Below are 24,910 nucleotides of genomic sequence, written 5' to 3' on the forward strand. Positions count from 1 at the left end.
GGGACATCTTAGGAACGTGCTTTGATGTGAGGGCAGAGTGGCTTCCATGATGGAAACCTCAGACCCCCCCACGTCTGACAGGTGGGTGGACGCTGTGGCCAGGCTTGGGAGAAGGGTAGAAACCCAGGCCCTGCTGGCTGCCGCTCATCCTGACAACACTCAAACCTGGCCTGGGGTGTGTAGAAGCCTATTTTTTTTTTTTTACCTGAGATGGGACAGGGCCAGTGGGGAGGGTGTGTGTGTATATGTGAGTGTGATCACTAATTTTCATCTCGTGCCCAATGACAGAAACTGCTCACCCTGCAGCCAAGCCTACACCGGTGGCCCTGTCCCTTAGACCCATCTCATCCCAGAACCTTTGAACTTGGCGGTTCCTCCCTGGAGTTCATCACCCCATGTTGGCTTCTACCTCAGTCCTAGCCCTTTCTGGACCATGGAGGTTTGGCACCCAGAGCAGCAATTCGTGCTCCCACATCTCCAAGTCCGGCGGTGACACTGTTATCCCTGTCCTCCCCCAATGATCCTTCTTCCCTAACTGAACACCCACGTTTATATTCCAGATGTTAAAGCCCCTCCACAGCTGGGGAGGGGATAGCTCTGAGTCTGAGCTGTGGGGTCTGAGTCCAGAACTATACCCACGGGGCATCCTGCTGAAGCAATGGGTACTAACGGATGAAGAGAAGTCTCCATGGGCACCCCTCTCCCAATCAACAGCACCCAAGGGAGACCCACAATGCTCTCCTGGCCACAGTGAGGAAGATAACAGGACACAGCCTCCACATCTAGCCTGTCTAGGATGAGGAGAGGGGGCTGTACTCCTGATGGTTGGAGCGGGATCCCTGGCCACCAGCATCTGGGTACCTGTGGGCAGATCCTGAGTGTGACTGGTCCCCTGTACCAGCAGATACGGCTGCTGCAAACGACAGTGGATCAGACTTCTGGGTAGGTGCCCTTCTCCGACCACGTTCCCCATTGGGGGGTGGGGGGGCTTCACCTCTCTCACTTGTGAAACAGGCATGGTGGCCCCTATGGACACCACGAGGAACTGTCCCCCCTGTTTGTCCCCATCAGTCCAAGTGCAGATGCCAGTCAGAGCCGCTCAGGTGCAGACAAGGCATCCCGGGGTTGTGACAGCTGGGCGTGGGTAGCCCGGCGAGGTGCAACGAAGCAGCATGATGTGCAGAAGAGGGAAGGAGCGCCTGCCTATGGCTGCTCCGGGTAGGAAAGGTGCATGGATGCCGTTTGGTAGGACGGCCTGTCCCAGCTGGAGACCACTCCAGCAGATGGCACAGCACCCCTGGGTTCAGTGGAAGGAAGGAAGGAGCGGGGGACCGGGGGCTTGGAGCACAAGTCCTGCTGACTACTGGCCAGTGTGTCCCTGCCCCCCTTGGCTCCTTGATCCACAAGGCTAGCACTGCCCTCAGGATGCCGTGGCGGAGACTGAGGTCCACAGGCCCCACAGCAGTGGTGGCAGCAGCAGCAGAGGTGGCAGTGCAGACCTGTGTGCGTCTGAAGTGCAGGAACATACTGCCAGACCATCCTGGGCCCCGCTGCGGCCTTGCGGTCCGGGGCCTACGTCCTCCGCATCCGCCAGCGGCTCACCACATACCAGCCAGTCCCGGGCTGTAGACTGAGGGTACCCAGGGGCTGCCTCTAGCTCACCGTCCAGCACTTTCCAGTACTCCTGACCTCGGAAGAAATAGGATGCACCTGCAGGAAGGAGGAGGGAGGCTGAGCTGCTGACTCAATCACAGCGGGGGCTACACAGGGGACACCGTGGCTGAGTGAGTGCCGGACAGCACTGTCGTCCCCCCCCCCCGCCCCCCGCCCCCCCGCGCCTGGTACTCACCGTCAGACCAGCGCATGGCATCATCCAGCACGCTGGGGACACCTCTCCACAGGGGGCCCTGGGCAGGGTAGCCAGGGTCCATGCGCCGTGTGTGGTCGTCATAGCGCCAGTACAGCTGGTCCTTAAAGAAATAAGTCCTGTCATTGTGGGCCCAGGAGAAGACGGCATCGATGCCACCTGGCGGGAGGCTGAAGTCGGAGACGGGTCGTGGGTACCCTTCCTCTACGTTGTTGTCCTTAAACACCCAGTATCTGTCTCCTGGTGGTGAGAGAAAGAGCCATGGGCTGAGGCAAAAAGCTCCGGTCTTAACTTCTCTCCCAATGCCCCTCCCCCAACCCCCATCTTCACCCAGGTAGCAGGACAAGGTAGTAACCCCATATCATCACGTCGAGGAGAAGCTGTGTCTGACACTAATTGAGCACCTACTATATGCTTGGTGCTGGTCAGATAACCAGTGCCTGAGAATCAGGTCCTCTTCTGACAGCCACTTAGAGACAAGGAACCAAGGTACCTGTTACCCTGCTCAATTGATATATATATATATATATATATATGTGTGTGTGTGTGTGTGTATGTATATATGTGTATATGTATATATGTGCATGTATATGTATATATGTGTGTATATGTGTATATACCTTAAATATATAAATATATCTTAATCAAATAATCTATCTTAATCTAAATCAAATAATACATCCTAAACCCTTCTTAAGACAGGGTTTCATGTGACCCAGGCTAGTCTCAAACTCACTACGTAGCCCAAGGATGACCTTGGACTCCTGGTCCGCCAGCCTCCCTTACCTGAGCACTACAGTTAAAAGCCTGGAGCACCGTACCCTATTACGAGTGAGATGCAGGTGAGACACTGAACTAGATCGTTGAAGAACCTTGGGCTCAGTGGGAACAAAGACAGATGCTGGCTGGAGCAAGGCAGCATCGGGCGAGCAGGCAGGCTCCACTCGGGGGTACCAGTGAATGGGACGGACCCAGCGCAAGATGCTAGGTCAGTTCTTGGCTATTTTCAGGGCTTCCCAGTAACTATAGGGTAGAGATGATAACATAATAAAGAATTCTGGGGGTTGGGGATTTAGCTCAGTGGTAGAGCGCTTGCCTAGGAAGCGCAAGGCCCTGGGTTCGGTCCCCAGCTCCGAAAAAAAGAACCAAAAAAAAAAAATAAAATAAAGAATTCTGTGTCTATACCATAGCCAGACCACCACCAAGTGGAATGGGTCAGGATACCTGTGGGTGATATTTCTAATCTACAGGAAACATGACACAAGAGGGAGGGAGCCTGGGGTGGTAGATGCTGAAGGCCCAAAGGAATGTTCTAGATTGGAGACCGGAGACACCACAGTGCAAGGGGAGGTTCTGGTGACGCAAGAGTGGATGTTTATGGACGAAATGTACAGTCGCTGTGCTGTGGATTCATTGGCTCGGGGGCCAGTGCTTAAGAACAACTAATCTTAGGTTTTGGGGATTTGGCTCAGTGGTAGAGCGCTTGCCTAGGAAGTGCAAGGTCCTGGGTTGATCCCCAGCCCCAAAAAAAAAAAAAAAAAAAGGAAAAAAAAAAAAAAAAAAAGAACAACTAATCTTGGGCTTCCTGGCCCTGTAGTGGGTTGGCCCGATGCTGCTTGCATTCTAGTGCTAGTGTGGACCCCCCAAAACTGGTTGCCCCAGAGATGAGGAAGTCCACACACAGACTCCAGCTAAGTGACCTTGTCCCCAGTTAACTGTGATCGGTAAATAAGGATGCTGACAGCCAATAGCTGAGCAGAAGAGACGTAGGCGGTGTTTAGGTTTCGCAAGCTCGGAGGAGAAGAATGATGGGCAGGAGAGGAGAAAGGAGAAGCCGCCGCCGCCATGCGTTAAGGGTCAAGAGAACGTGGCCCCGAGGGATACCCAATTAGAAGACCATTAAAAGCAGCCCAGATGGGGGTTGGGGATTTAGCTCAGTGGTAGAGCGCTTGCCTAGCATGCGCAAGGCCCTGGGTTCGGTCCCCAGCTCCGAAAAAAAAAAGAAAAAAAAAGCAGCCTAGATGGAACACAGTAAATAGTAAGTAATAACTTGGGGTTATTGATAGGGAAATAGATTCTGGCGGCATAGAGGGTATTATGTTGCTTAAGGTTTATTAAAAATATAAAGGCATGTGTGTGTGTGTTTTATCCAGGAGCTCAATAACCAAGGGCAGATTAGAAGCCCCAGGTCGGGATTTAATTTTTTTTTCAGCACAGCTCAGTTTCAACTGAGAAAAAAACTGGCCAGCCTGGGGATACGCAGTAAATCTAGGCCAGTGAGCTACACAGTCAGACCCTGTCTGGGGAAAAAAGGCAACACAATAAATAGTTAACATTGTCAGCTTGATGGTGTGAAGAATCGAGCCTCCGGTCGTGCGTGGGAGGGATATTTTAGATTGGGTTGAGGTGGGCAGCACCACCTCCATGGGCTGGGATTCTGGTCTGAATAAAAAGGAGAAAGAGAGCTGAGAGCATCCATCTCCCCTGACGGACGCTACAATGTAACCAGCTGTCTCATCCTCCCACCACCATACCTTCCCTAACACGATGGACCGGGTGCCCTAGAACTGGGAGCCATCATAGACTGAGTGCCTTAAAACTGGGAGCCAACCTTTTTTCCCTAAGTTGCTTTTGTCGGGTAATCTGTTGAAGCACAGAGAATACATGAGGCCATGCTGGCTCAGCAGCCTGGTGTCCTCACAGAGCCCTGAGCTGAGCAGGGAAGATGACCTGGAACTGGTACCACTTTCAAATGGAGAGGCCCCGGCATCTCTGAGCCAAGGGAAGGCCACTTGCTTTTATATCAATCCCAGGTTTCTGTCCCACAGCTAGGACAGGAAGAGTTCCATTTCTACCCGTGCATGGGCCCAGGAGGCTCTCACCTCGGCACGTTCATCTCCCCTCTCTGGCTTCCTCTTTCCTATTTACACGGGTCTCCAACTTGCTCTGTGGCCAAGGACGACCTGGAACTGACAAACCTCCTGCCTCTAGCATTGGGTCATGCAGAGCTGAGGTGCAAACCAAGGGCTTTGTGTGCACTACGCATGGGCTTAATCAATGAAATCATATTCCTAGTCCCCTGGCCCCCTGAATTTTTGGAGACAGTCTCAGTACGGAACCCAGGCTGGCTGGGAATTTGGAACACTTGTCCTTCCTCAGTTTCCTGAGTGCTGGGATTATAGGAATGTACTTCCCTCCTATGGCATAGACATGGATATAAGAGATACATTTGGCCCAAGTCTAGCATTAAAGGTTAGGGGCCTTTCTTTAGAGTTAGGGACAGGGTGGAGTAACCTGGACATAGGTTACTCTCAGGGGCCGTGGCCTCACATCCCCCTTGCATTTCAGGGCCTGAGGCCCCGGCTGCTTTCTTACTTCTCTGTATTCAGAGGGGCTGTCTCTGCCTCGGGGGTCTCCACTTTAGTTGTAAAGTGGAGACTGGGTTTTTGCTCAATGGCAGGGCCCTAGATAGGCTTCGCCTGTCTTAGTTTGCTCTCTCCATCACCTCTAATGCTGCTTCAAATAAACTCCTTCCTCCATGTAGAAATATTCATCCCTCCCAACATCAGATGTCCACCTGCACCCCCGGGATGAGATTTTTCCTTTTTTTTTTTTTTTTTTGGCTGTGTGTCTACAGCGCCCTCTACAGGACGAGCCACCAGGAGGCAATAATACATACATCATCCAAAGAGTACAGCTGTTCTCAGACTGGTGGCTTGAGGTTTGCAGGGTTCAGGGGAGTCTGAGGTGGGTCAGACAACACCGAGGGAGGCCAGGGCAAGCTGTGGCATGCAAAGGGAGGCAGTTCACTCACCTTTGAAGAAGACAATCTTGTGGTCACTAGTACGCTCATACACCGCGTCCACACTGTCCAGGTGCAGCGGCAGACCCCGCCAGAAGCGATGCATTTGAGCGGGCTGCAGGGACACCAAGTGCCTGTCCCGGGTCAGCCTCCAGAAATACTTGCCTGGGTGAGGAAAGGGAAGGTGGCTACCACAGCCTGCTGTGGCTATAGGGATCCATCTGTCCATTCCACGGGACACCCCAGGGTTACCTTTGAAGAAGAATGCTTCACCACGAATCTGGGCCACAGCATCGAAGTGAGCAGTGCACCTGTGAGGCACGTCCTTCTGTGGCCTGCAGGGCAGAATGTAAGATGAGCTGAGAGGGAGAACACCCAACCCAAGCAGCTGGGTGAGCTACTCCTGCCAGAATCATGGGGGTGAGCATCCTGGAAGGACCCACAACAAACCTGTGTCCATGAGGTAGCCAGTGCCTACCAGGCAAACAAGGTCAGTTAGAATTAAGGCCCAAGAAGGCTATAAGTTACTTTATGAGTCTGGGGCTAGCCTAGACTATATGAGACTGGCTCAAAACACCAAAGCCAACTCCCCCAAGTATGAAACACCAGACAACATCAACACCCCAAAAGAAACCAACAACAATGATTAAAAGACAAAAGCAAAGAATGTGAGCTTAACTCAGGTTTGTGGACACACCATGCCATAATCCTTTACTCTGGAGGTTGAGGCAGGAAGATGACCATGTCCTGGTCAGCTTGGGTGTTAGGTTGCAATGGCCTGGGAATGAAAAACATTCAAATTCTTCCTAGGAGGAATGATTCTTGCTATTTAGAAGGGAAAACTTCCAAGTCACAAGAAGTTCCTGAAACTTACAAGATTGAGAGGGTCCCTTCCTAAAGTTATAGAAGATGGCTGCAGGGGAAAGAAGCCTCTCCAAATGGTTAAGCTACCTGCCAATTACACAGTTCCAAGGATGCTGTTTTGAGTTATCACCAAGGCTGGGGTGGACTTTTCAGTAATGCAGCTGCCTTCATATCAACCATCCTCTTGTAAGTAATCCTTACCCTCAAACCTCTGAGTAGCCCCAGAAAACTCAGTGGTTCAGTAGACTAGAATCCTCTCTCTGATCTGCTGTGGGGCCCTATGTAGAATGAAGAAATGTTTCTATAACTCCCTAGGAAGTCATAAAAACTAGGCTCCAGTTAGACCTTATCCAAAGGACTTCCCAGGAAACTACCCACAGAGCCACATACAACAGAGTGCCCATGCACGAGGGAAATGGCACAGTGTTTAAGGGCATTTCTGCTACCTGCGCATGGGGGCACATGCCTTTAATCCTAGCAACTCAGGAAACAGAAGCAGATCTCTATGGGTTCAAGGCCAGCCTGGGCTACATAGTGAATTCCAGGACAGCCAGGACTACATAGTAAAATCCTGTCTCAAAACCAACAAGTATTTTCTGCTCTGGCAGAGGACCCAGGTCAGTTCCTAGCACCCACATCAGGTGGCCCAGAACAGCCTGCTACTCCAGCTCCAGCAGATGTCCGTCCCTACCCCACCCCCAGTCTCTGTAATATACATATTTACAAAGAGACAGGTTTTTAAAAAAAAAAAAAACCCTAAAATAATAGCCAGGGAGTAAGAACACCTTCTCAGTCTCCCAGGTCTCAGCATGTAGAGCCTGGTGGGTAAGGGTGGGGGTGTGAGTGTTAACTTGTGCACGCTGCAAATGAGACAGTATCACACTTCAGGGGCTGAGTGGGCCCTGTCTACCACAGTGCTAAGTGTGCAAGCATGGATCTCCAGAGCTCTGGCCTGTATGAAGGGGACTGAGAGGAGAGCTGTGGGTAGGAGCTGGTGGTAATCGACAATACAGGGCACCCTGATGGAGACCTGAGGGCATTTACTGAGGCAGCCCGCCCGTCCTCAGGCACTGCCACAGAGAGCTTCCCAGGAAAGACCTGTTGAGCCCCATGGCAGTGTGCCCATTCACAAGGAGACTCAGACTCCGACAAGGAGCAGAACCCTAGGACAGGGGTCACACATGCACACCCACCTACCTAGAGGACTGCATGGGAGGGGCTGGGAGGAGAAAAATGACTCCAGAAGGGATATAGGTCAGTTATAGAATGTCCAAAACAAGGGGTTGGGGATTTAGCTCAGTGGTAGAGCGCTTGCCTAGGAGGAATTGCAAGGCCCTGGGTTCGGTCCCCACCCCCGGAAAAAAAAAAAAAAAAAAAAAAGAAAAAGAAAAGAAAAGAAAAGAATGTCCAAAACATGCAACTCCAGGGTTCAATTATCAATTAAAGAAAGGATCCCTATCTGAAAAACACCAGCATGGGGTGAGGTGGGTCAGTTCATTAAAGTACTTGCTGTCATGCCTAATAGCGAGAATTCAGTCTCTAGAGTCCATATGACAGAAGGAGAGAACTTACTCCTACGAGCTATCCTCTGACCTCTGCATACACTGTGGCATGTGTGTGCTCACAGCCCGTAATCATGCTAAAGATATATACATATATGTGTGTGTATACATATAGATATACACATTGCACTAATATATTCTATATGTATCTATACATATATGTGGGTATACATATAGATACACACAATACACTAATATATATGTGTGTATACTATATATATACACACATATGTGTATGTATATGTGTTTGTATACATATATATACATACATACATTTATATATGTGTGCATACTATATACATACACGCATACATATGTATATGTATGTGTTTGTATACATATATACATTGTGTATGCGTATGTATGCTAATACATATGTGTATGTATGTATGTACATATATACATATACACACACATAACCATCACAGGCTGGGGGTGTAGCTCAGGCTGTCGGATATTTGCCATGCATGCACAAAGCCCAGGATTTGATTCCCAGTACTTCACAGGCCTGGGCTAGTGGCACACGCTGTAATCCTGACACTTGGAAAAGAGAGGCCGGAAGTGGGAGGTTGTCTTCATCCTTAGCCACATAGAGAGTTTGAAGCCAACCTGGGATAGTTGCGACTCTACCTCAAATCCAAACCAAACGGAAAGTACCAACCAAACAACACAACACGGGGTTTGGGGTAGAGCTCAGTACACTTAACCTTGCAGGCACAAGGAGCCCCAACACAAGAAATACACACACACACACACACACACACACACCTACACATACAAAACCAAAACAAAAAACTTGGACAGATAGGAAATAACGGTAGGTTGAGCATATTTACTCGCGCCATCCATCACAGAAACAAGAAACAGAAGCCCAAAATGTGTGTGGGCACAGCAAGGAGGCCAGAGTGTGGGGTACGGGGTGCGGGGTGCAGGGTGTGGGGTCATGGAAGAGAAGGGACAGGCTGAATAACAAAAGACTGTGTCTGTAGGAACTCTCAACAGTGTCCTTCTATCAGGGAACACAGCTGCTGTGCTGATAGCCCTGGCCACAGGGACAGGGTATGGATGTGTGCAAAGGGGCGGTGGGGGACACACGGCATGGAGGACAGGGGACAGGAGACTGACTGGATAAGCTCAGCTCTCAGTCAAAATGCAGAGGGTCTGACACTAATATAAAACCCTGAGTCCTCCATACCCCAAGCAAATGCTGGTGACAGACCTGTCACCATGTCGCAAGAGCAAGGCTTAGTAAACCAGGCTATAGGAGAGGAACAATTTGAGATTCACTGTAGCTCCCTGGGGTAACAACTCCTCTCCCCTCCCCCATCTCCTACTGAGACGTTTAAGAGAAGAAGTGGGGGTGCTGGAGAGATGGCTCAGTGGTTAAGACTCTTCCAGAGGTCCTGAGTTCAATTCCCAGCAACCACATGGTGGCTCACAACCATCTGTAATGGGGTCTGATGCCCTCTTCTGGTGTGTCTGAAGACAGCAACAGTGTACTTACATATAGTAATAAATACATCTTTAAAGAAAGAAGAGAGAGAGAGAGAGAGAGAGAGAGAGAGAGAGAGAGAGAGAGAATAAAGTGTCCCCCAAACCAGTCAGCACATACGACAGTGCCTTCCCCAGGTTCCTAGCTATACTGGGTGCTATGTGCCCAGAAGGGGAAGCATTGGACAAGGACAGGCTGGCCAAGGTATAGTGACAAAGGACATGACTCACGGAGTGCTAGACCGATTGTTGGGGGGCTCTGGCAGGAGGGGTGGTTCCTCAGGTTCTGGGGTATCCAGCTGGGCAGTAGGGGAGACGGACTCCCGCACACCTGTGGAAACAGAAAGACTTTGTTCAACCGAGGGCCTTGGTCCACCCTGCCTTTCCAAGGACCCTGGGCATGGGGCTTGGGCTGTGAGACTAGCAGGTGATTTCCCGCCATTTCCATTCGGCTGAATGGCTGTCGGGGTGGGGCAGACCACCACAGCCTGCCTGTGAACTATGCTATGCCCAAGAGCTTGTCCAGGACATCAGCATCCCTAACCATCACACACCCGGGTGGACACCATGGATAGATGGAAGCCAGGAGAGCTGCAAGAATTCTGCGGCAATGTCCACAGCGCTGGTCACAAGAGCCCGACCGGGAAGTGACCCAGTGTTCAGTGCTGGGCTCATTTAGTCATGAAAAGGGGACCTAATCTGACTCCTGTGAGGGAGAGACCTTGAAAACACCACACTTGGTGGGGAACCAAAAACAACGAAGACCCCAGAAGGCCTCATTCTGTATGGCTCTGTTTCCCCCAAAATGTCTCACTTCAGGCAATCCTCAGAGACAGCTCTCCTTGGGGGCGAGTTTAAGGTAGTGAGAGTTTTGGAGTTAGATAAGGGGGTGCTTGCAGAACTCTGTGACTGCGCCAACTTAACATGTGCACCCCCAGAGACACAGCATTACAAACAACACAAAGGCTGGAGGGATGGCTCAACTCTTAAGTACACTGACTGCTCTCGCAAAGGACCCAGGTTTGGTTCCCAGCACCCACATATCTCACAACTGCTAATTCTAGCTCCAGGGGATCTAACGCCCTCTCCTGACACCCGCAGGCACCAGGCATACATGTGGGGCGTATACATGCATTCAGGCAGGAAATTCCCACACATAAAAAGAAAATCACACAAAGGCTGGAGAGCTAGCTTGTTGGAAAAGGGTGCTTGCTCCTCTACTCTTGCAAAGGGCCTGGGTTAGGGTCCCAGCATCCACACACGGTGGCTTACGAACTGCCTGTAACTCTAGTTTCCAGGGGCTCTGGTGCCCTCGTCTGACCTCTGTGGGGACCTGCAGGCATGTGGTGCACATACCTATTTTCAGGCACATACAAATTTTTTTTTTTTAAAAAAAAGGCAATTCTGCAAAAGCAAACAAAAACACCACCACCATAAAAAAACGAAACAAAACGACCCCACTCAGATGGGGTGGGGGGCTTGGAACAAGGTTAGGGAGGTGCAGTGTAAGGATGGAGGCTGGTGATAGGTTTGCTCTACTAGGGCAGAATGATGTTTCTGTATACCAAACATCCTTCCTCCCAGGGCATCATCTTCCAGATGGGCACCGGGACAGAGACACCTCTCTTTACTTCCTGATGTGCTTTGGGACTAGCCCTGGGCCAGACTCTGCTCCCATTTTGGTTGTCTACATTCCTATGGAACTGTTCTAGGCAAGCTGACTGCCCCTCGCTGCCACGGCTCTACCCTGGCATGCTACCTCGCCTCCAGGTTCTGTGGGCTACTCTGGGCAAAGTGCCTAAATTTTGGTCCTTATAGGGATATCTTCACACTCGTATGGGCTATCCTGGGCAAAATGCTCCTCCTTAATCCTGTAGGGATAGTCAAGCTTATGAGCTATCTAGGACTAGCTGCTTGACTTGGGCCAACCCCACAGCTACAGTTCCTCCCTTAGTTATAAAGAGTAGATGGTTATTTTAGCACATGCCCAGTAGGGCTGGGTCTATTTTCACTGTTGCCAAAACCCTTCAATCTTTTGAGGAACGCATATGAAATCCCCAGAGCTCTAAGTACCAGAGGCATCAGTACTAGAAAGCACTGTGTCCCACACCCCGTGTTCCTCTCCTCTCTCCTCTGTTGCATCCCCAGTAGACCTCATGTGCCCACAGTATTCTAATCTAAGAGGTCACAGCTATGAGCAGAACCAAATCTGGGGCGCCTGTTCCTAGCCCCACCCTCCCTGTGATCCATACTGGGCTTTGGGGACACTCACCGTACAACTGCCAGACACGCACCCTGTCCTCGTAGGGAAGCCCATAGCGTAGCGGGTCACCCACGGGGCCCTGGTAGTATGGCTGCATGATGGAGCTTGGGGCGGCAACATGGCTCAGACCAATGGCATGACCGAACTCGTGGACAGCCACTGCAAACAGGTCCATCCCGTGGGCATCTGAGGACACAGAAACTGCATGAGCAAGGGAGGGTAGGACCTCCTTGCTGAGGATGGTGCTGGAATACAGAGCTCAGTGGGTATCTGCATCCTGGCTGTGCTGGGGGCTCAAATTAGTCATATGCGTGCCAAGGCTATGCGAGACTATGCTAAGCTCCTATGAGGCCCTGTGTGGCTGGAAGGAGTTTCCCAGGGCTATCTTACGATTTCATGCTATAGAAGCCAGCTCTTTTAGGGCCAGACCATCATGGAAACATCCCAGAATCAGGAGGATTTTCCAGGCTCAAATACAGTGGGTGTCAACCCCTACACCCCATGTGAGAGGTTTGGGCTCCTGTGCCCTGGGCAGAGAACTAACCTGGTTTGCCAAGTTGACTGCAGACACCTCGTGGACCAGTGCCATGGGAAGAGCCCAGCGGGTCTTAGCCAATGGCTAACTTAGGAGTGGAATAGGGTTGAGCTCTTTAAAAGCCCGACAGGGGACTCGTTCTGGGGGGCCACAGCTGCCTCTACCTTTCATAGGTTCAGGCTGCTACTGTGGGGTCTGCAGGGCCCACAGGGACTGCCCAGGCCCAGGGTCCCATCTACTTGGGTCCCCCACACACCTGAGGAACGGAAGGTCCACGCCTCATCGTCATCAAAGTGGGTGTCCCCTGCTGTGTGGTGGTCACCAGGGAAGAATGCGTGGGCCACTGTGCCCCCGGGGCCATCGAAGGGGTAGCCGTCGTTGTGGTCAGCCTTGGAGAAGTCGATCTGGATGTCCGCTGTGTTGCCCGCTACCTCGTGGAAGTTCAAGGGTGTGATGTCACTCCAGACTTTGAGGGCGTAGTACATGAGTGCACGCACAGTATCCCGGCCCAGGGGTGAGTCCCGTGGGAATGTCCGGACCCTAGGGTCAGGGTCAGAGTGGAGGCCAGCTGCCCCTGAGGCCTTTCTGGACCTCCCACTGGGGTGAAGTGTTGCCTCTCCTTGACATGAGTGTCCCCTATTGTCTGACTTATTTTGAAGTCTCTAGGAGATGAATGCATGTGAGGCCAGGGGTAACAAGCAAATGTCAGCTTTCCAGATGACCTGGGTGATCGATTTCTCGGGTCATTCCCCACCCTCTAGGCTACACAGGGGTGGGACTCTCGCTGACCTGGTCTGGCCCCAGGAATGGCAGAAGGATAGAGAGACGCAAACCTGGGGCGCCCCCACCCTGGCCACGCACCTCCAGGAAAGGTTCCTCTTGCTCCATTTGGTGGGTGGCGGAGTCTGACGCCTCCTTCTCGATTGGGTCCCAAGGGGCAGGTCCGGAAGGGAGCAGCGAGGGGTCTTCATCAGTGCCAGAGTGGCCTCATCTGTTCAGTATACATGGGTCAGCAAGTAGGCCTGATTCCATCATTCCAGTGAAGACCCCAGAGCTCCTTCAGGGCTGCTGGCTCCAAGGCCAGGCGTGCTCAAGCCCCTACCCTCACCCCTCATCCCCAGCCAGGTTAAGCCAGCATTCAAGTTCATGACTCTAGCCACTCTGAGTCCTCAGTGGCTAATTTCAGGGCTCTGGGCATCGAGGAATGGTACGACCAGACTAGCACAACCCTGATGGAACCAAGGAGCCTCATGGTGCCTCCCAGAGAACTAACCCAGGATGCCAGTGGTCTCCAGACCGCCAAACTGTTGCATGGCAGTAATGGCCTTGGACAGTTCCTCCTGTGTCTGTAGCTGCCCTGTCGCCGGGTCTGCAGGTGGGAGGTAGCCAAACTTGCTTAGCCACTCCTGGGGACACAGAACAGAGGGAGAGGTTATTGGGGAAGAGCCCACTTGAGGAGGAACTGCCTAAGCTCATGACTGTTGCAGGGGAAATGCCTCTTGAGCCCTGGCCACCCCTACCACATCCCTGTCCATAGGAAGCCTGAGATTCGAGTGAGCATGTGCAGGCGCAATATTTGCCAGCAACCACCAGATGGCGCTGGAGTCCACGTGCCGATTGTGACAACCATCCTGCCCGAGGCTCTCCTCTGGCAGGTTCCAGCTGACCCAGAAGGTTGTGTAGGGCGGGGTGCTCTGAGCCAAAGTCACCCTCCTTTTCAAGAAAGGCACAAACAAGAGGCCCAAGCCTGAAGACTAATTTCCTTCTATATCTTCTAAACAAACACACGCGCACACTTTGAAACAGGGTCTTACTGTATATAGTCTTGGTTGGCTATGTACGTCTTAAAATGCCAGAGTCTGCTTCTGCCTTCCATGTACTGGGACTAAATGTGTCTGCCACCATACCCAGCTACCCCTGTCTTTTGAGACAGGGTTTCACAGAGTCGAATCTGGCTTCAAACTTACCTTATAGCCCAAAGTGACCTTGAACTCTGACTCTCCTGCTTCCACTGTCCAAGGGATGGGATTACAGACATATATTACCAAGCCTGCTTCGTGTAGTGTGAGGGCTAGAACCCGTGGCTTTGCGTATGCTATGCAAGCAAGCGCTCTCCTCAAGTTTTTTTTTTTTCTTTTCTTTTTTTTTTTTGGAGCTGGGGACCAACAGGGGCCTTTGCGCTTGCTAGGCAAGCGCCTACCACTGAGCTAAATCCCCCAACCCCCCTTTTTTTAATGTTGAATTACCCAGGTGTGGTGGTGCATATCTTTTTTTTTTTTTTAAAGGTTTATTTATTTTATGAGTACACTGTCACTGTCTTCAGACACACCAGAAGAGGGCATTGGATCCCATTACAGATGGTTGTGAGCCACCATGTGGTTGCTGGGAATTGAACTCAGGACCTTTGGAAGAGCAGTCAGTGCTCTTAACCTCTGAGCCATCTCTCCAGCCCCGGTGGTGCATATCTTTAATCCTAGCACTTGGGAAGCAGAAGCAGGCAGATCTCTGAAATTTCGAGGCTAGCCTGGTCCACACCGAGAACGTTCCAGAACAGCTGGGGCTACATAGAGATCTTGACTTACAAAAAAAAAAAAAAAAAAAAAGACAACAAAGAAGTGTAATTATGGGGTTCTGTATGTCTCTACACATGAATGGAGGTGACCTCAGAGGCCAAAAGCACTTTGGAGCTGAAGCTAAAAATCTCCAGCCAATGTGGGTGCTGAGAGCCCAATTAGAGTCTTCTCCAAGAGCAATAAGTACTCTTTTTTTAAAAAAATAAAAATTATTCTAGGGGCTGGAGCGATGGCTCAGTGGTTAAGAGCACTGACTGCTCTTCCTGAGGTCCTGAGTTCAAATCCCACAACCACATGGTGGCTCACAACCATCTGTAATGGGATTCGATGCCCTCTTCTGGTGTGTCTGAAGACAGCGACAGTGTACTCACATACATGAAATAAATAAATCTTTTAAAAAATTTATTCTAAATTAGAATCGAATGGTTTATTTTGTGTGAGAGTGTCTTGCCTGCATGGCTATGTGTGGCCACATGCATGTTGGTTACCCATGGAGGTCAGAAGAGGGCATCAGATGCCCAGAACTGACGCAATGGCTGGTCTCAAATGCCCCCTTTCCCTCCCTTCCGCAACTACTGGGAATTGAACCCAGGTCTTCTGCAATAGGAACTAATGACCTCAACCATCGATCCAGAAGCTCACTCCCATCCCCATCCTCCCATGTCCCCCCACCCCCGCCTTTTGAGACACTGTATCAACACGTACCCCTGGTTGGCCTGTAACTTGTTATGTAGGTTGGCCCTGAACTTACAGAGATCCTCCAGTCTCTGCCTCCCCAGTGCTGGCATTAAAGTTGTGTGCTGTCACATCCAGTAACCTGCTTCTTTTATGATGGACACTTAAAAAAAAAATCAACCTGTTCATGTTCCTTCCCTGACCCTGAGGATGCGTCTCAGGCTGTCTCCTGGGCCAGCTGTTGACGCTGACTGATGGCTGTGGCTTGGGAGCCCAGTGGAGAACTGGCCTTCATCTCCCTAGGACCCCTTGGGGCCTTAATCAGAGGCAAGCTACCATGGCTGGGAGGTTCAGCCCGGATGATGTAATTTGTATACAGTGTGCCTCCCAGGTCTCCTCCCCAGATACATGTAACCCTACTGGGGTTTTCCTGTTTCACATTCATCCCGCTCCAACCCTCCAGGCAGCCAGGCAGGAAGCTGCCCGTGTGTATGGGATGCCAGAGACCTGCTTCTAAGGCTGAAGGGCAGGACCATCAAGGACAGGGTAACATTCTCCATAGCAGCCTACAAGTAAGAGCCACACCCCTGGGTGCAGGCCCAGATCTGTCTACTGTCCCATTTTGGATTCTGTTTGAGGCCAGCTTGGGTAAGATCCTGTTTTGACTTCTCTCAACTTTTTTTTTTTTAATTTTTTTGGTTATTGTCAAGTGTCAGAACACACACACACACACACACACACACACACACACACACACACACACACACAACAGACACAATTTCAAGACTCCCTGACAAGCTCACAGCAAGGCCTCATGGCTGCTATTCCCGCTTGCAGGAAGCCACCCACCACCCCTACCCCCGAGCTTCCTCAGCCCTGACATGAACACTTCAGGGGGAAGGGGTCCATCTTCCAAGCGTAAACATGAACGGGGAACCCCCTGGGAGGGTCATTCCTAGCCCCCTAAACTGCGATGGCATCTGGTGCTATCCTGTGTAGAACAGAATATAATCGGGGACTGGCAACACTGTACCTGCAGTCTCAGATGCCCAGCCCCCACCAAGAGAAAGCTCAACTTTTGCCTGTTGGTAGCCCCCCTCCCTGTATCCAACCAAGGCGTTTCTCACAGCCCTAAGTCCTGAGAAGGGGCAGTGGGCTTTGGTTCGGGGAGGTGGGTGATGGTCAGTGCTGGTCTCAGGTGGACTTATATGAGGCAACCACTGACAACATTCCCGTATCACAGAGTACAGGGGTATGGAATCCCCGGGCTCACCCATCTCTAGGCAGGTGAACCCCCAAACACCCAGAGGTCCCCATTATCACCTGGGACTAGTGACTAGTAAATGTCCAATGAGGATAACCGGCCACTGAGGTGTCGGTTAGCCTAGGGGACTTAGGGCTGGCTGCCTAGGCTGACAAAAGCCACCTAGAGGACAAGATTTCTGCAGAAGAGAAAGCCTTGACCAACACCTTGCAGCTAGCAAAGAGCCAGTCCCTTATCACCTCACCTGACCCCCTCTTACCCTTGAAGGTGTACAAGCCCCTCCCCACCTCGACGTCCACAACAGGGTGGCCAAAGATAGGACTTCTTCGCTTTCTCTCCCCTGTCTCCTAAAACCTAGAGAGAGCCCGGACCACACACCCTGTCCTGGGCCGCCGGCTTCCTGCTTGCCTGCCTGGTCCTCCTTCCACTGTCGCCACGGAGACAGACCGCTGTCTCCAGGGCAACGGAGGCTGCAGCAGGCGGGTGCTGTGAGGCTCAGGGTGAACCTTCCAGAAGGCCACTGGGGAGGGGGTGGGGCCAGGAGAAGGGGAGTCCCACCCCCAAGGGCGGATACCCTTTCCTCTTAGCCCAGTCAGAGAACGGGGCCATTACTGCAGACCAGTAGAGTCAGCTGGTTGGGCAGTCAGGGATTCCTGCACAGATGTAAACACGCAGGCAGGCAGTGAGTGCCGGGGGTGCCCCCTCCTCTTTCCCATCTTGCTGTTGCGTTTATCACCATTTGACACAATGTGCATCTTTTTACGGCTCTAACGAGGCATGATATATACAGCGTTAAAATCCTTCAGATTTTTTTTTTTTTTTTTTTTTGCAAATTTATAGAGTGCAGCCGCCGCCCAAGCCCCTGGTGCTGACTTTACCCAAGTGTCTCTTGGAACCTGGGCAGCTCTGCCCACAGCCCCGGTCAGGGGCCATCTGTGGCCCCCAGGAGCCTGCAGAGCTTGCCTGTTGCTATGAAGCTTACAGCTGCTCCTCATCCCTCTCTAATTGGACCCACCAGCTGGAGGCAAACAGATACCACCAGCCACATCTCATAGGTAGGGAAACTGAGGCCCAGAAGCTGAATCCAGATTCTTGTCCTTCTGAGTGCCAGAAGCAGGGCCAGCTCTGGTGTGTGTGTGTGTGTGTGTGTGTGTGTGTGTGTGTGTGTGTGTGTGTGTGTGTGTGTGTGTGTGTGTATAATTGGTGTATAATTATCAATAATTACTAATATATAAATGAGTATAGGTACCGCAATCCATGGGCAGGGCCACCTTTGGCTACCCACTCCTCACACCTACTATCCTTTTTCCATCAAGCCCACCCCACCCCCAGACCCTAGACAGAGCACTGATGGAAGCCCCAGTTACAGGGGAGGAAACTGAGGCCCAGATGAGCTGGGTAACCTGCCTGCCCACGGTTACACAAGCACACAGGATACACGACTCATTCATTTATTAATGAGTATGTGATGCGTACGGAAGCCAGAGAACCACTTTGGGTGTTACCCACGGGAGCACTGTTCAGCTCCTTTGAGACACAGTCTCTCACCGGCCTGGAGTTCACCAAAGAGGCAAGAACGTCTGTAGAAAGCTCCAAGGACCCACTGTCCCCCAGTTCTGTCTCCTCTGTGCCAGGAATACAAGTATCTCCCACCATGCCAAATTTATATTTCCATATAAATATATATTTCTTGCTGTGTTTGTGGGTGGTGCCCAAGGAGGCCAGAGGCTTCTGATCCCCAGGAGCTGAGAGTTACAGGCGATTGTGAGTCACCTGTCGTGGGTATTGGGAATCAAGCGTGGGTCTTAGGTACATGCTCTTTTTTTTTGTTCTTTTTTTCAGAGCTGGGGACCGAACCCAGGGCTTGCTAGGCAAGCGCTCTACCACTGAGCTAAATCCCCAACCCCTTAGGTACATGCTCTTAACTACTGGGCCATCTCGTTGAGCCCATGACCAGCTCTGTAAACACGGGTTCTGGGGCTTGAACTTGGGTCCTCGTGCTTGCACGGCAAGCACTTTACCGGGTGAACCTCTCTGCAGCCCCTGCATGGCCCTTTTAGAAAGACAGATCCTAGCAGGTAGCCAGAGGGATCCCATGCCCAGGGCTGGCTATGAAGCTTGTGAAACAGACCAGGGCAGATCTGTCCAGAAGTGGGCAGAGTGGAGGAGGCAATGGTGGAAGACCATGCGCATAGCATCACAGGCTACTTTGTTCCTGGCGACAACTGCACCAGTGATCGCTGACTGTTTCCTATTGCAGAAGCACCACACAAACCCCAGGATGTGGGGAGGATGGCGGGCGCTGGTTTTGTTTTCTGGGCTCTCCTGTGAGCAGGGTGGGCACTGTGCAAGTCAGCCTGATGAAGGGTGCGCTACCATGATCCCCCCATTTTACAAACAAGGAAAGAGAAGCACAGAGAGGTCAGGACACGGACCCAGTCACACAGCACGTGAGTGCAGAACTGGGGCTGGTGCCACCTGGTTCCTGAGCTTATCCAGTAACCACTGCAAGGGAAGGGAGGGATGTGACAGAGGGGACAGTTAGATGGACGCCCAGGGAAGTTGTTCTGGGTAGACATGGGATTGTCCAGGTAAGGAGCCCTGGGAAGAACATTCATGCTGGGAAGAGTAGGTGAGAGGCTTTGATTTGAAAAGTAGCTAAGGGGGGTGGGGGATTTAGCTCAGTGGTAGAGCGCTTGCCCAAGCAAGCCCTGGGTTCGGTCCCCAGCAACAAAAAAAAAAAAAAAAAAAAAAAAAAAAGAAAGAAAAAGAAAAGTAGCTAAGCACCAGAGTCTAGGAAAGACAAGGACATCAATGCGTCAAGGGTGTGGGGACAGGCCCAGAGTGAGACTTGGACCTATGAGGGGAGACCAGGCCGTGTGCCTAACACACATGCATCCCATCTTTTCTGCGAGCTAGGTGCCCAAGGTGCTTCAGCTGTTTCTCCTTCATGTGCTGGCAAAACTGGCCCGTAGCAGATCCAGGGCCAAGGGTTACTAAAAGCTCCGTGTTTACAGTTAAGGCCGAAAGCATTTACCACACCCTAGAAGCTCCCAGCAGTGTCCTCACTGGAGAACGCTCTGCAAGCTTCCTGACCGTCCCTAGCTTCTTCTCCCTAAGCACAACCTGTTCCTATGGGCCCATCTAAAAGGAAGGAAGACTGATGCCCTGGGATCTGCTGGGTCACACAGCAGGTAAGCAGCAGTGTGGGACCCAGCCCAGGTCTAGGTAAAAGGGTCCCACAGGGTGGCCAGGTTAAGTGACACACCTTTAAGCCTAGCACTCAGGACAGGAAGCAGAGGCAGGCAGACCTCTGTGAGTTCCGGATTAGCCATGGCTATACAGCAAAACCCTGTCTCAAAGCGAAGCATGAAGCATGTGACATTGAGACCTGTTTCCACCCGTGCGTGCACACGCATGCACACACACAACACACACACACACTAGTACAGAACTCAGGGCCCTTCATATACTAGACAAATGACCTCTGCAGGAGTTTGGATGAAAGTGACCACCCTACACCAGGCTCACGCGTATGAACACTCCGTCTCTGGTTGGTAAGGCTGTCTGGGGAGGATTAGAAGGTGTGGCCCAGAGGGCCTAGCTTCACGTGTCAAAAGAATGGTCATCCCTAGTGTGTTCTTTGCCACCTGATGACACGAGCACCCAGCTGTCCTGGCAACCCCAGTCTTCAACCTTGCTATTGTCACCCCTACCCCTCTGGTCAATAAACGCTTTGATTTCCAAGTTACCTTGGTCACAGCAATAAAAACATAACTAAGTCAGTGGTTCTCAACCTTCCTAATGCTGTCACCCTTTAATACAGTTCCTTACGTCGCGGAGAGTCCCCAACCATAAAATTATTTTCATTGTTACGTCATAAGGGTAATTTTGCTACTGTTGTGAACCGCAGTGTAAATATCTGATATGCAGGATGTCTGATATGCTACCCCTGTGAAAGGGTCGTTTGATCCCCAAGGGGGCTCCACCCACAGGTTGAGAACCACTGAACAGGGGTTGGGGATTTAGCTCAGTGGTAGAGCGCTTGCCTAGCAAGCACAAGGCCCTAGGTTCAGTCCCCAGCTCCGGAAAAAAAAAAAAAGAAAAGAAAAGAGAACCACTGAACTAAGACCAACTAAAACTAACACACAGCCTCACCTCTATTTTCTTGAGACAAGTGTCTCGCTAGGTGCCATGGCTGGCCTAGAACTCCCTACATAGACCAGGTCTTCGACTCTTTAAGATCCACCTCTGCCTCCTGAGCGCTGGGATTCTAGGATTAAAGGTACATACACCACCATACCCAGAACTGGTCATTTTAAAGTAGTCTCAGCTTGCTTAGGCTAGCCCTTGGGCTCTATGTAGCCAAAGATGACCAAAGATGACGAAAGATGACAAAAGATGACACCGTATCCTCTTCCCTCTGTTCCTCAGTACTGGGATCACGGTGAGTGCCACCATGCCTGGTTAATTGGGTGGTACTAAGGCTGAGAGCCAGTGTTCTGTGCATGCTAGGCAAGCAACTGGACTATATATACACCTCTAAGCCCTCTTTCCACTTTTTTAAGAGTCTCACTCCATATAACCCATGCTGGTCTTAATACCATCCTCCTGCCTCAGTTTCTGTGCAGCCATAATGAGTGCCTAGATCAGCGAAGATCTGAACCTGCCCTGCTATGTGGTGCCAGCCGTGGCAGAGATTTTGCTACGGGAACAGACTTCCGAGTAGATTTGCGTAGCAGCCGGCATGAAGGGGGCTCTCAAGCAGACCCCTAGCAGCCATGGGCCATCAGATGCCACGACCGCTTGGTGCTGCTGATACACGGTAACCACTACGGAGCCAGGCCCGGGATGAGTGGTATGACATTTGTAAATGAAATATGGGGGGGGACTTGGGGGACCCAAGAAGCCGCAGAGCCAGGCAGCGAGTGAAAGATTCTCCAAGACGGGTGGTGAGTGAAAACCGCAGGGAGCGCGACCCAGGGCCTGATCTGACTGTCTGAAAACTGTCCACTTCCCCATGGCTACCCAGCTGGACACTGAAAAGGCCGCCAGGACGTCACTCTCCAGAACCTTCCCTGGGATTGCACACTTTGCTATGTGCAACCACTTAAGAAACGGAGTAACAAAACAAGACCCACTGAGCTGTGAGGGACCACATCCTGAGTGTCTTTCTAGGGGGCCTGGGGGCCTCTTCTTGGCTTTATTCACGGGCGTTCGCCCCTCCCAGCCCAGTCGTGGGTTCAGCAGTGTCTGGCAGCGACTGATCACAAACACAAAGGCGTCCTTCTCCTCAGAGGCATCCAGACCTGAATACGCTCAACAGCCCGCAGAGGGCGGTCTGAGGGGCATCAGAAAGCTCCCACCCAAAGCCCGCCCATCTTTTGCAGCTCAGTACCCCTGAGCCCCAAGCTCTTAGGTGCCATCCCCTAGAGAGCCACCAGAGGGCGCCCCACCACCACCACCACCACCACCACCACCACCACCACCACCACCACCACCACCACCACCACCACCACCACAGGAGAGGCGAGCAGGACCGGGTTCCCACACCCGGGAGGGTATTGTCCTGGGCAGGGGGCTACCTGCTGCACCCTCCCACCTTACCCAGGATTGGACCACAGGGTTTTGCGGCCTCTGGCAAGCCTGGAGTTATGCACCTCGGTTAGTGAGGTCTTCAGGGTGCGGGTAGACTGGTGATCCTGGGGTGCTCAGGAACTCGGTAGGGGAGGGGAAAAGTCGGATGAGGCCCACAGGTGCCAGGAGGAGGAGCCAACCCCACCCCAACCACCGAGGTCCAGCTGCTGCAAACTTCCCAAGTGCACTGAGCCTGATTTAAGGACATGGATGGGCAGGGGCACCCTCTCCCGGACTCCGCCTCAATGTCCCCTAACCAGGCCCCTTTGAGACACTCCGAGAGCTTGAAGGGTCTGGGCTCTGTTGTCACCCACCCAGAACCACGTCTAGATGTCCCAACGCTCTTGGCATCAGGGAGTCAGCTATGAAAGCCTAGGAGCAGGAATGTGAGGAACTCCTATTTTAGAGGCCATTGGAGTGGGAGGAAGCCACCTCAGGGGACCCTCAGATATCTGCAATGGGCAGAGAAAACACGGGGCCACTGCCACCTCAGATGCCTGGGGGTGGCAGAGTTAGCCCCTCTCTTAGATCCTGGGGCAAGTGTTGGCAAACAGGAGGTTGCTCCTTCCCCAGTGTCTCCTCCAGCATGAAATCTCCATGACACCTTGCCTAGACCTGAGGGTATAGGAGTCCTCACTGCCAACCGCCCGTGGAGAGCGGACTCTGCCAGGACCTCATTAGGATATTGGCTGGCTTGGGCCAGTCAGGAAGCCGCCCCTGGCCGGGTCTCCAGATCTTGGGAGCCCAGACCCGGCCTCCTCCTCCTCGAAAGCGGGCTCCATCCACCACGCGCGCCTTTGCAGAGGGCTTCGCGGGCCTGCGGAGCCATAAAGTCTGATCGAAACCTTCCGGGTCTCCTGCGGGTTTCTAAACCCGACTTCAGTCAGGAGGGTGGACGGACGAGAGGTGGGAAGATGCCGGCGCCCCGGTCCCCCAGCCCCCAAGCAGGGGTGCCCAGCTAAGCTCTGGCAGTGGGAGTTGGCGGGATGGGGACGGTAGCGGGGTTGCCACGGCAGAGGTTGTCACCCGCACCGGCGGGACAAGGCCGATCGCTCCGGCGGAGGAGGAAGGAGACCGACCCGGTCGCGGCACGCACGCTGTGCAGAAGGCTCTTCTAACGTCCTCAGCGGGGCAAACTCGGGAACCCCAGGTTCTCCGGACGCCCACAGGCGCGTCCCCGGCCTGGGGTGCGCGCCCCTGACCTCCCACTCCGGCCGCGAAGCTCGCGGGGCGCACCTCTCCGGGCGTCTGTGACACCGGTCACCCCGCCAGAGGTCTCTGTGGAGCTGCTTTTAACCAGAGACCGGGCTCCGGCTGGGCGACCACCTCCCCGGGGCTCCCGCGGCTGCGGCGCACGACGGCACGGAACGGGAAAGGGACCGGTGTCCTCCTAGATCTTCAAGCGTGCGCCCCACTCAGCCTGAGCCCCAGTCTCAGTTTCTCTGTCTTGGAAATGGGTCTCCCCCCGCCTCGCCCCGGATTCGCGCACCTCTCCGAGAAGAACAAGGGAGAGTCTCCCTTTTCCCTTGCACCTCGTGAACGCCCGCGGACCCGGCTACCGGGCGTCCAGGGTCCCGTGCCCGCGTCCCGCACTCACCACCCCAAGGCTGAGGTCCTCCGCGCGGGGCGCGGGCGCTGCGCAGCCCCCATGGGCCGCCAGCGCCAGCATAAGCAACAGCGGCCGCAACCCGGGCCCGGGGCGTGGAGGGCCAGGTCCCCGCGGGGATCCAGGTCCCCGCGGGCGGCGTCCCATCCCGCTATCCCAGGCCGGGTGGCGAGGGTCTCCGCACCCGCCAGCAGCTAGCTCCGCGCCTCGCTCGGCTCCGCGCCCGCACCGCTCCGCTCCGCGGGACTGAGCCGCGCGCCCGCCCGCCTCCGGGGCAGGGCCATGCTAATGTATGCTAATAAGATATAGCCACGCCCACTCCCTTAAAGGGGCCCCCCGCGCGGGCTGGACCGTGTAATGTGCTCGGAAGCTTTGCCCTCCCCAAAGGCTGGAGCACTGCTGCAGGCGAGGAGCCAGCGGATCGGGGTGCGAGTGTTCTAGAGTTCCCCGCGGTCTTCTGGGCGCGCCCCCTGGTCGCCTGCTATAGCTCTTGGTCTAGTTTCGGGTCACTCAGGACCAGGAGACCGCCGCAGCGCGCATGATGGGCACACGGGGGAGCCCGCGGGCCACGGAGTCTTGGGGCGAGTGGGAGTGAGCACCCCTCCATGCGGAGTGATCGGAGGTGGGGGAGGGGGTTAGTGTGATACAAGAGAGCGTAGGAGGGAGCGGAGGCGTGGGGTGGTATGGGATGGGTGAGAGTGGGAGGGAGTAGGGGCGTAGGACGGGAGCACACCTGAGTCCTGAATGGCGCATTGGGCGCAGAGCACCTTT

At 53.0% G+C, this 24,910-nt stretch overlaps 1 protein-coding gene across 2 annotated transcripts; it reads right to left on the minus strand.

Annotated features, from left to right (window-relative positions):
* Window positions 1-491: 491 nt before the first annotated feature.
* On the minus strand, window positions 492-24,371 carry Mmp17 (matrix metallopeptidase 17). Of its 2 annotated transcripts, none has more exons than XM_032886930.1 (10): window positions 24,131-24,371; window positions 13,658-13,790; window positions 13,246-13,375; window positions 12,641-12,924; window positions 11,859-12,035; window positions 9,818-9,917; window positions 5,922-6,004; window positions 5,682-5,834; window positions 1,850-2,107; window positions 492-1,710 (listed from the first exon to the last, which is right to left on the minus strand). In XM_032886930.1, exons 1-10 carry the CDS (start codon window positions 24,284-24,286, stop codon window positions 1,421-1,423), a joined length of 1,764 nt encoding a protein of 587 aa, XP_032742821.1. In that variant the 5' UTR covers window positions 24,287-24,371; the 3' UTR covers window positions 492-1,420. The 2 variants fall into 2 exon arrangements, with proteins under 2 accessions (XP_032742821.1, XP_032742822.1); XM_032886931.1 differs by lacking the exon at window positions 24,131-24,371 and adding an exon at window positions 22,557-23,013.
* Between the last annotated feature and the right edge of the window lie 539 nt (window positions 24,372-24,910).

This window comes from Rattus rattus, chromosome 16 (genome assembly GCF_011064425.1).
Source record: "Rattus rattus isolate New Zealand chromosome 16, Rrattus_CSIRO_v1, whole genome shotgun sequence".
Taxonomy (NCBI): Eukaryota; Metazoa; Chordata; class Mammalia; order Rodentia; family Muridae; genus Rattus; species Rattus rattus.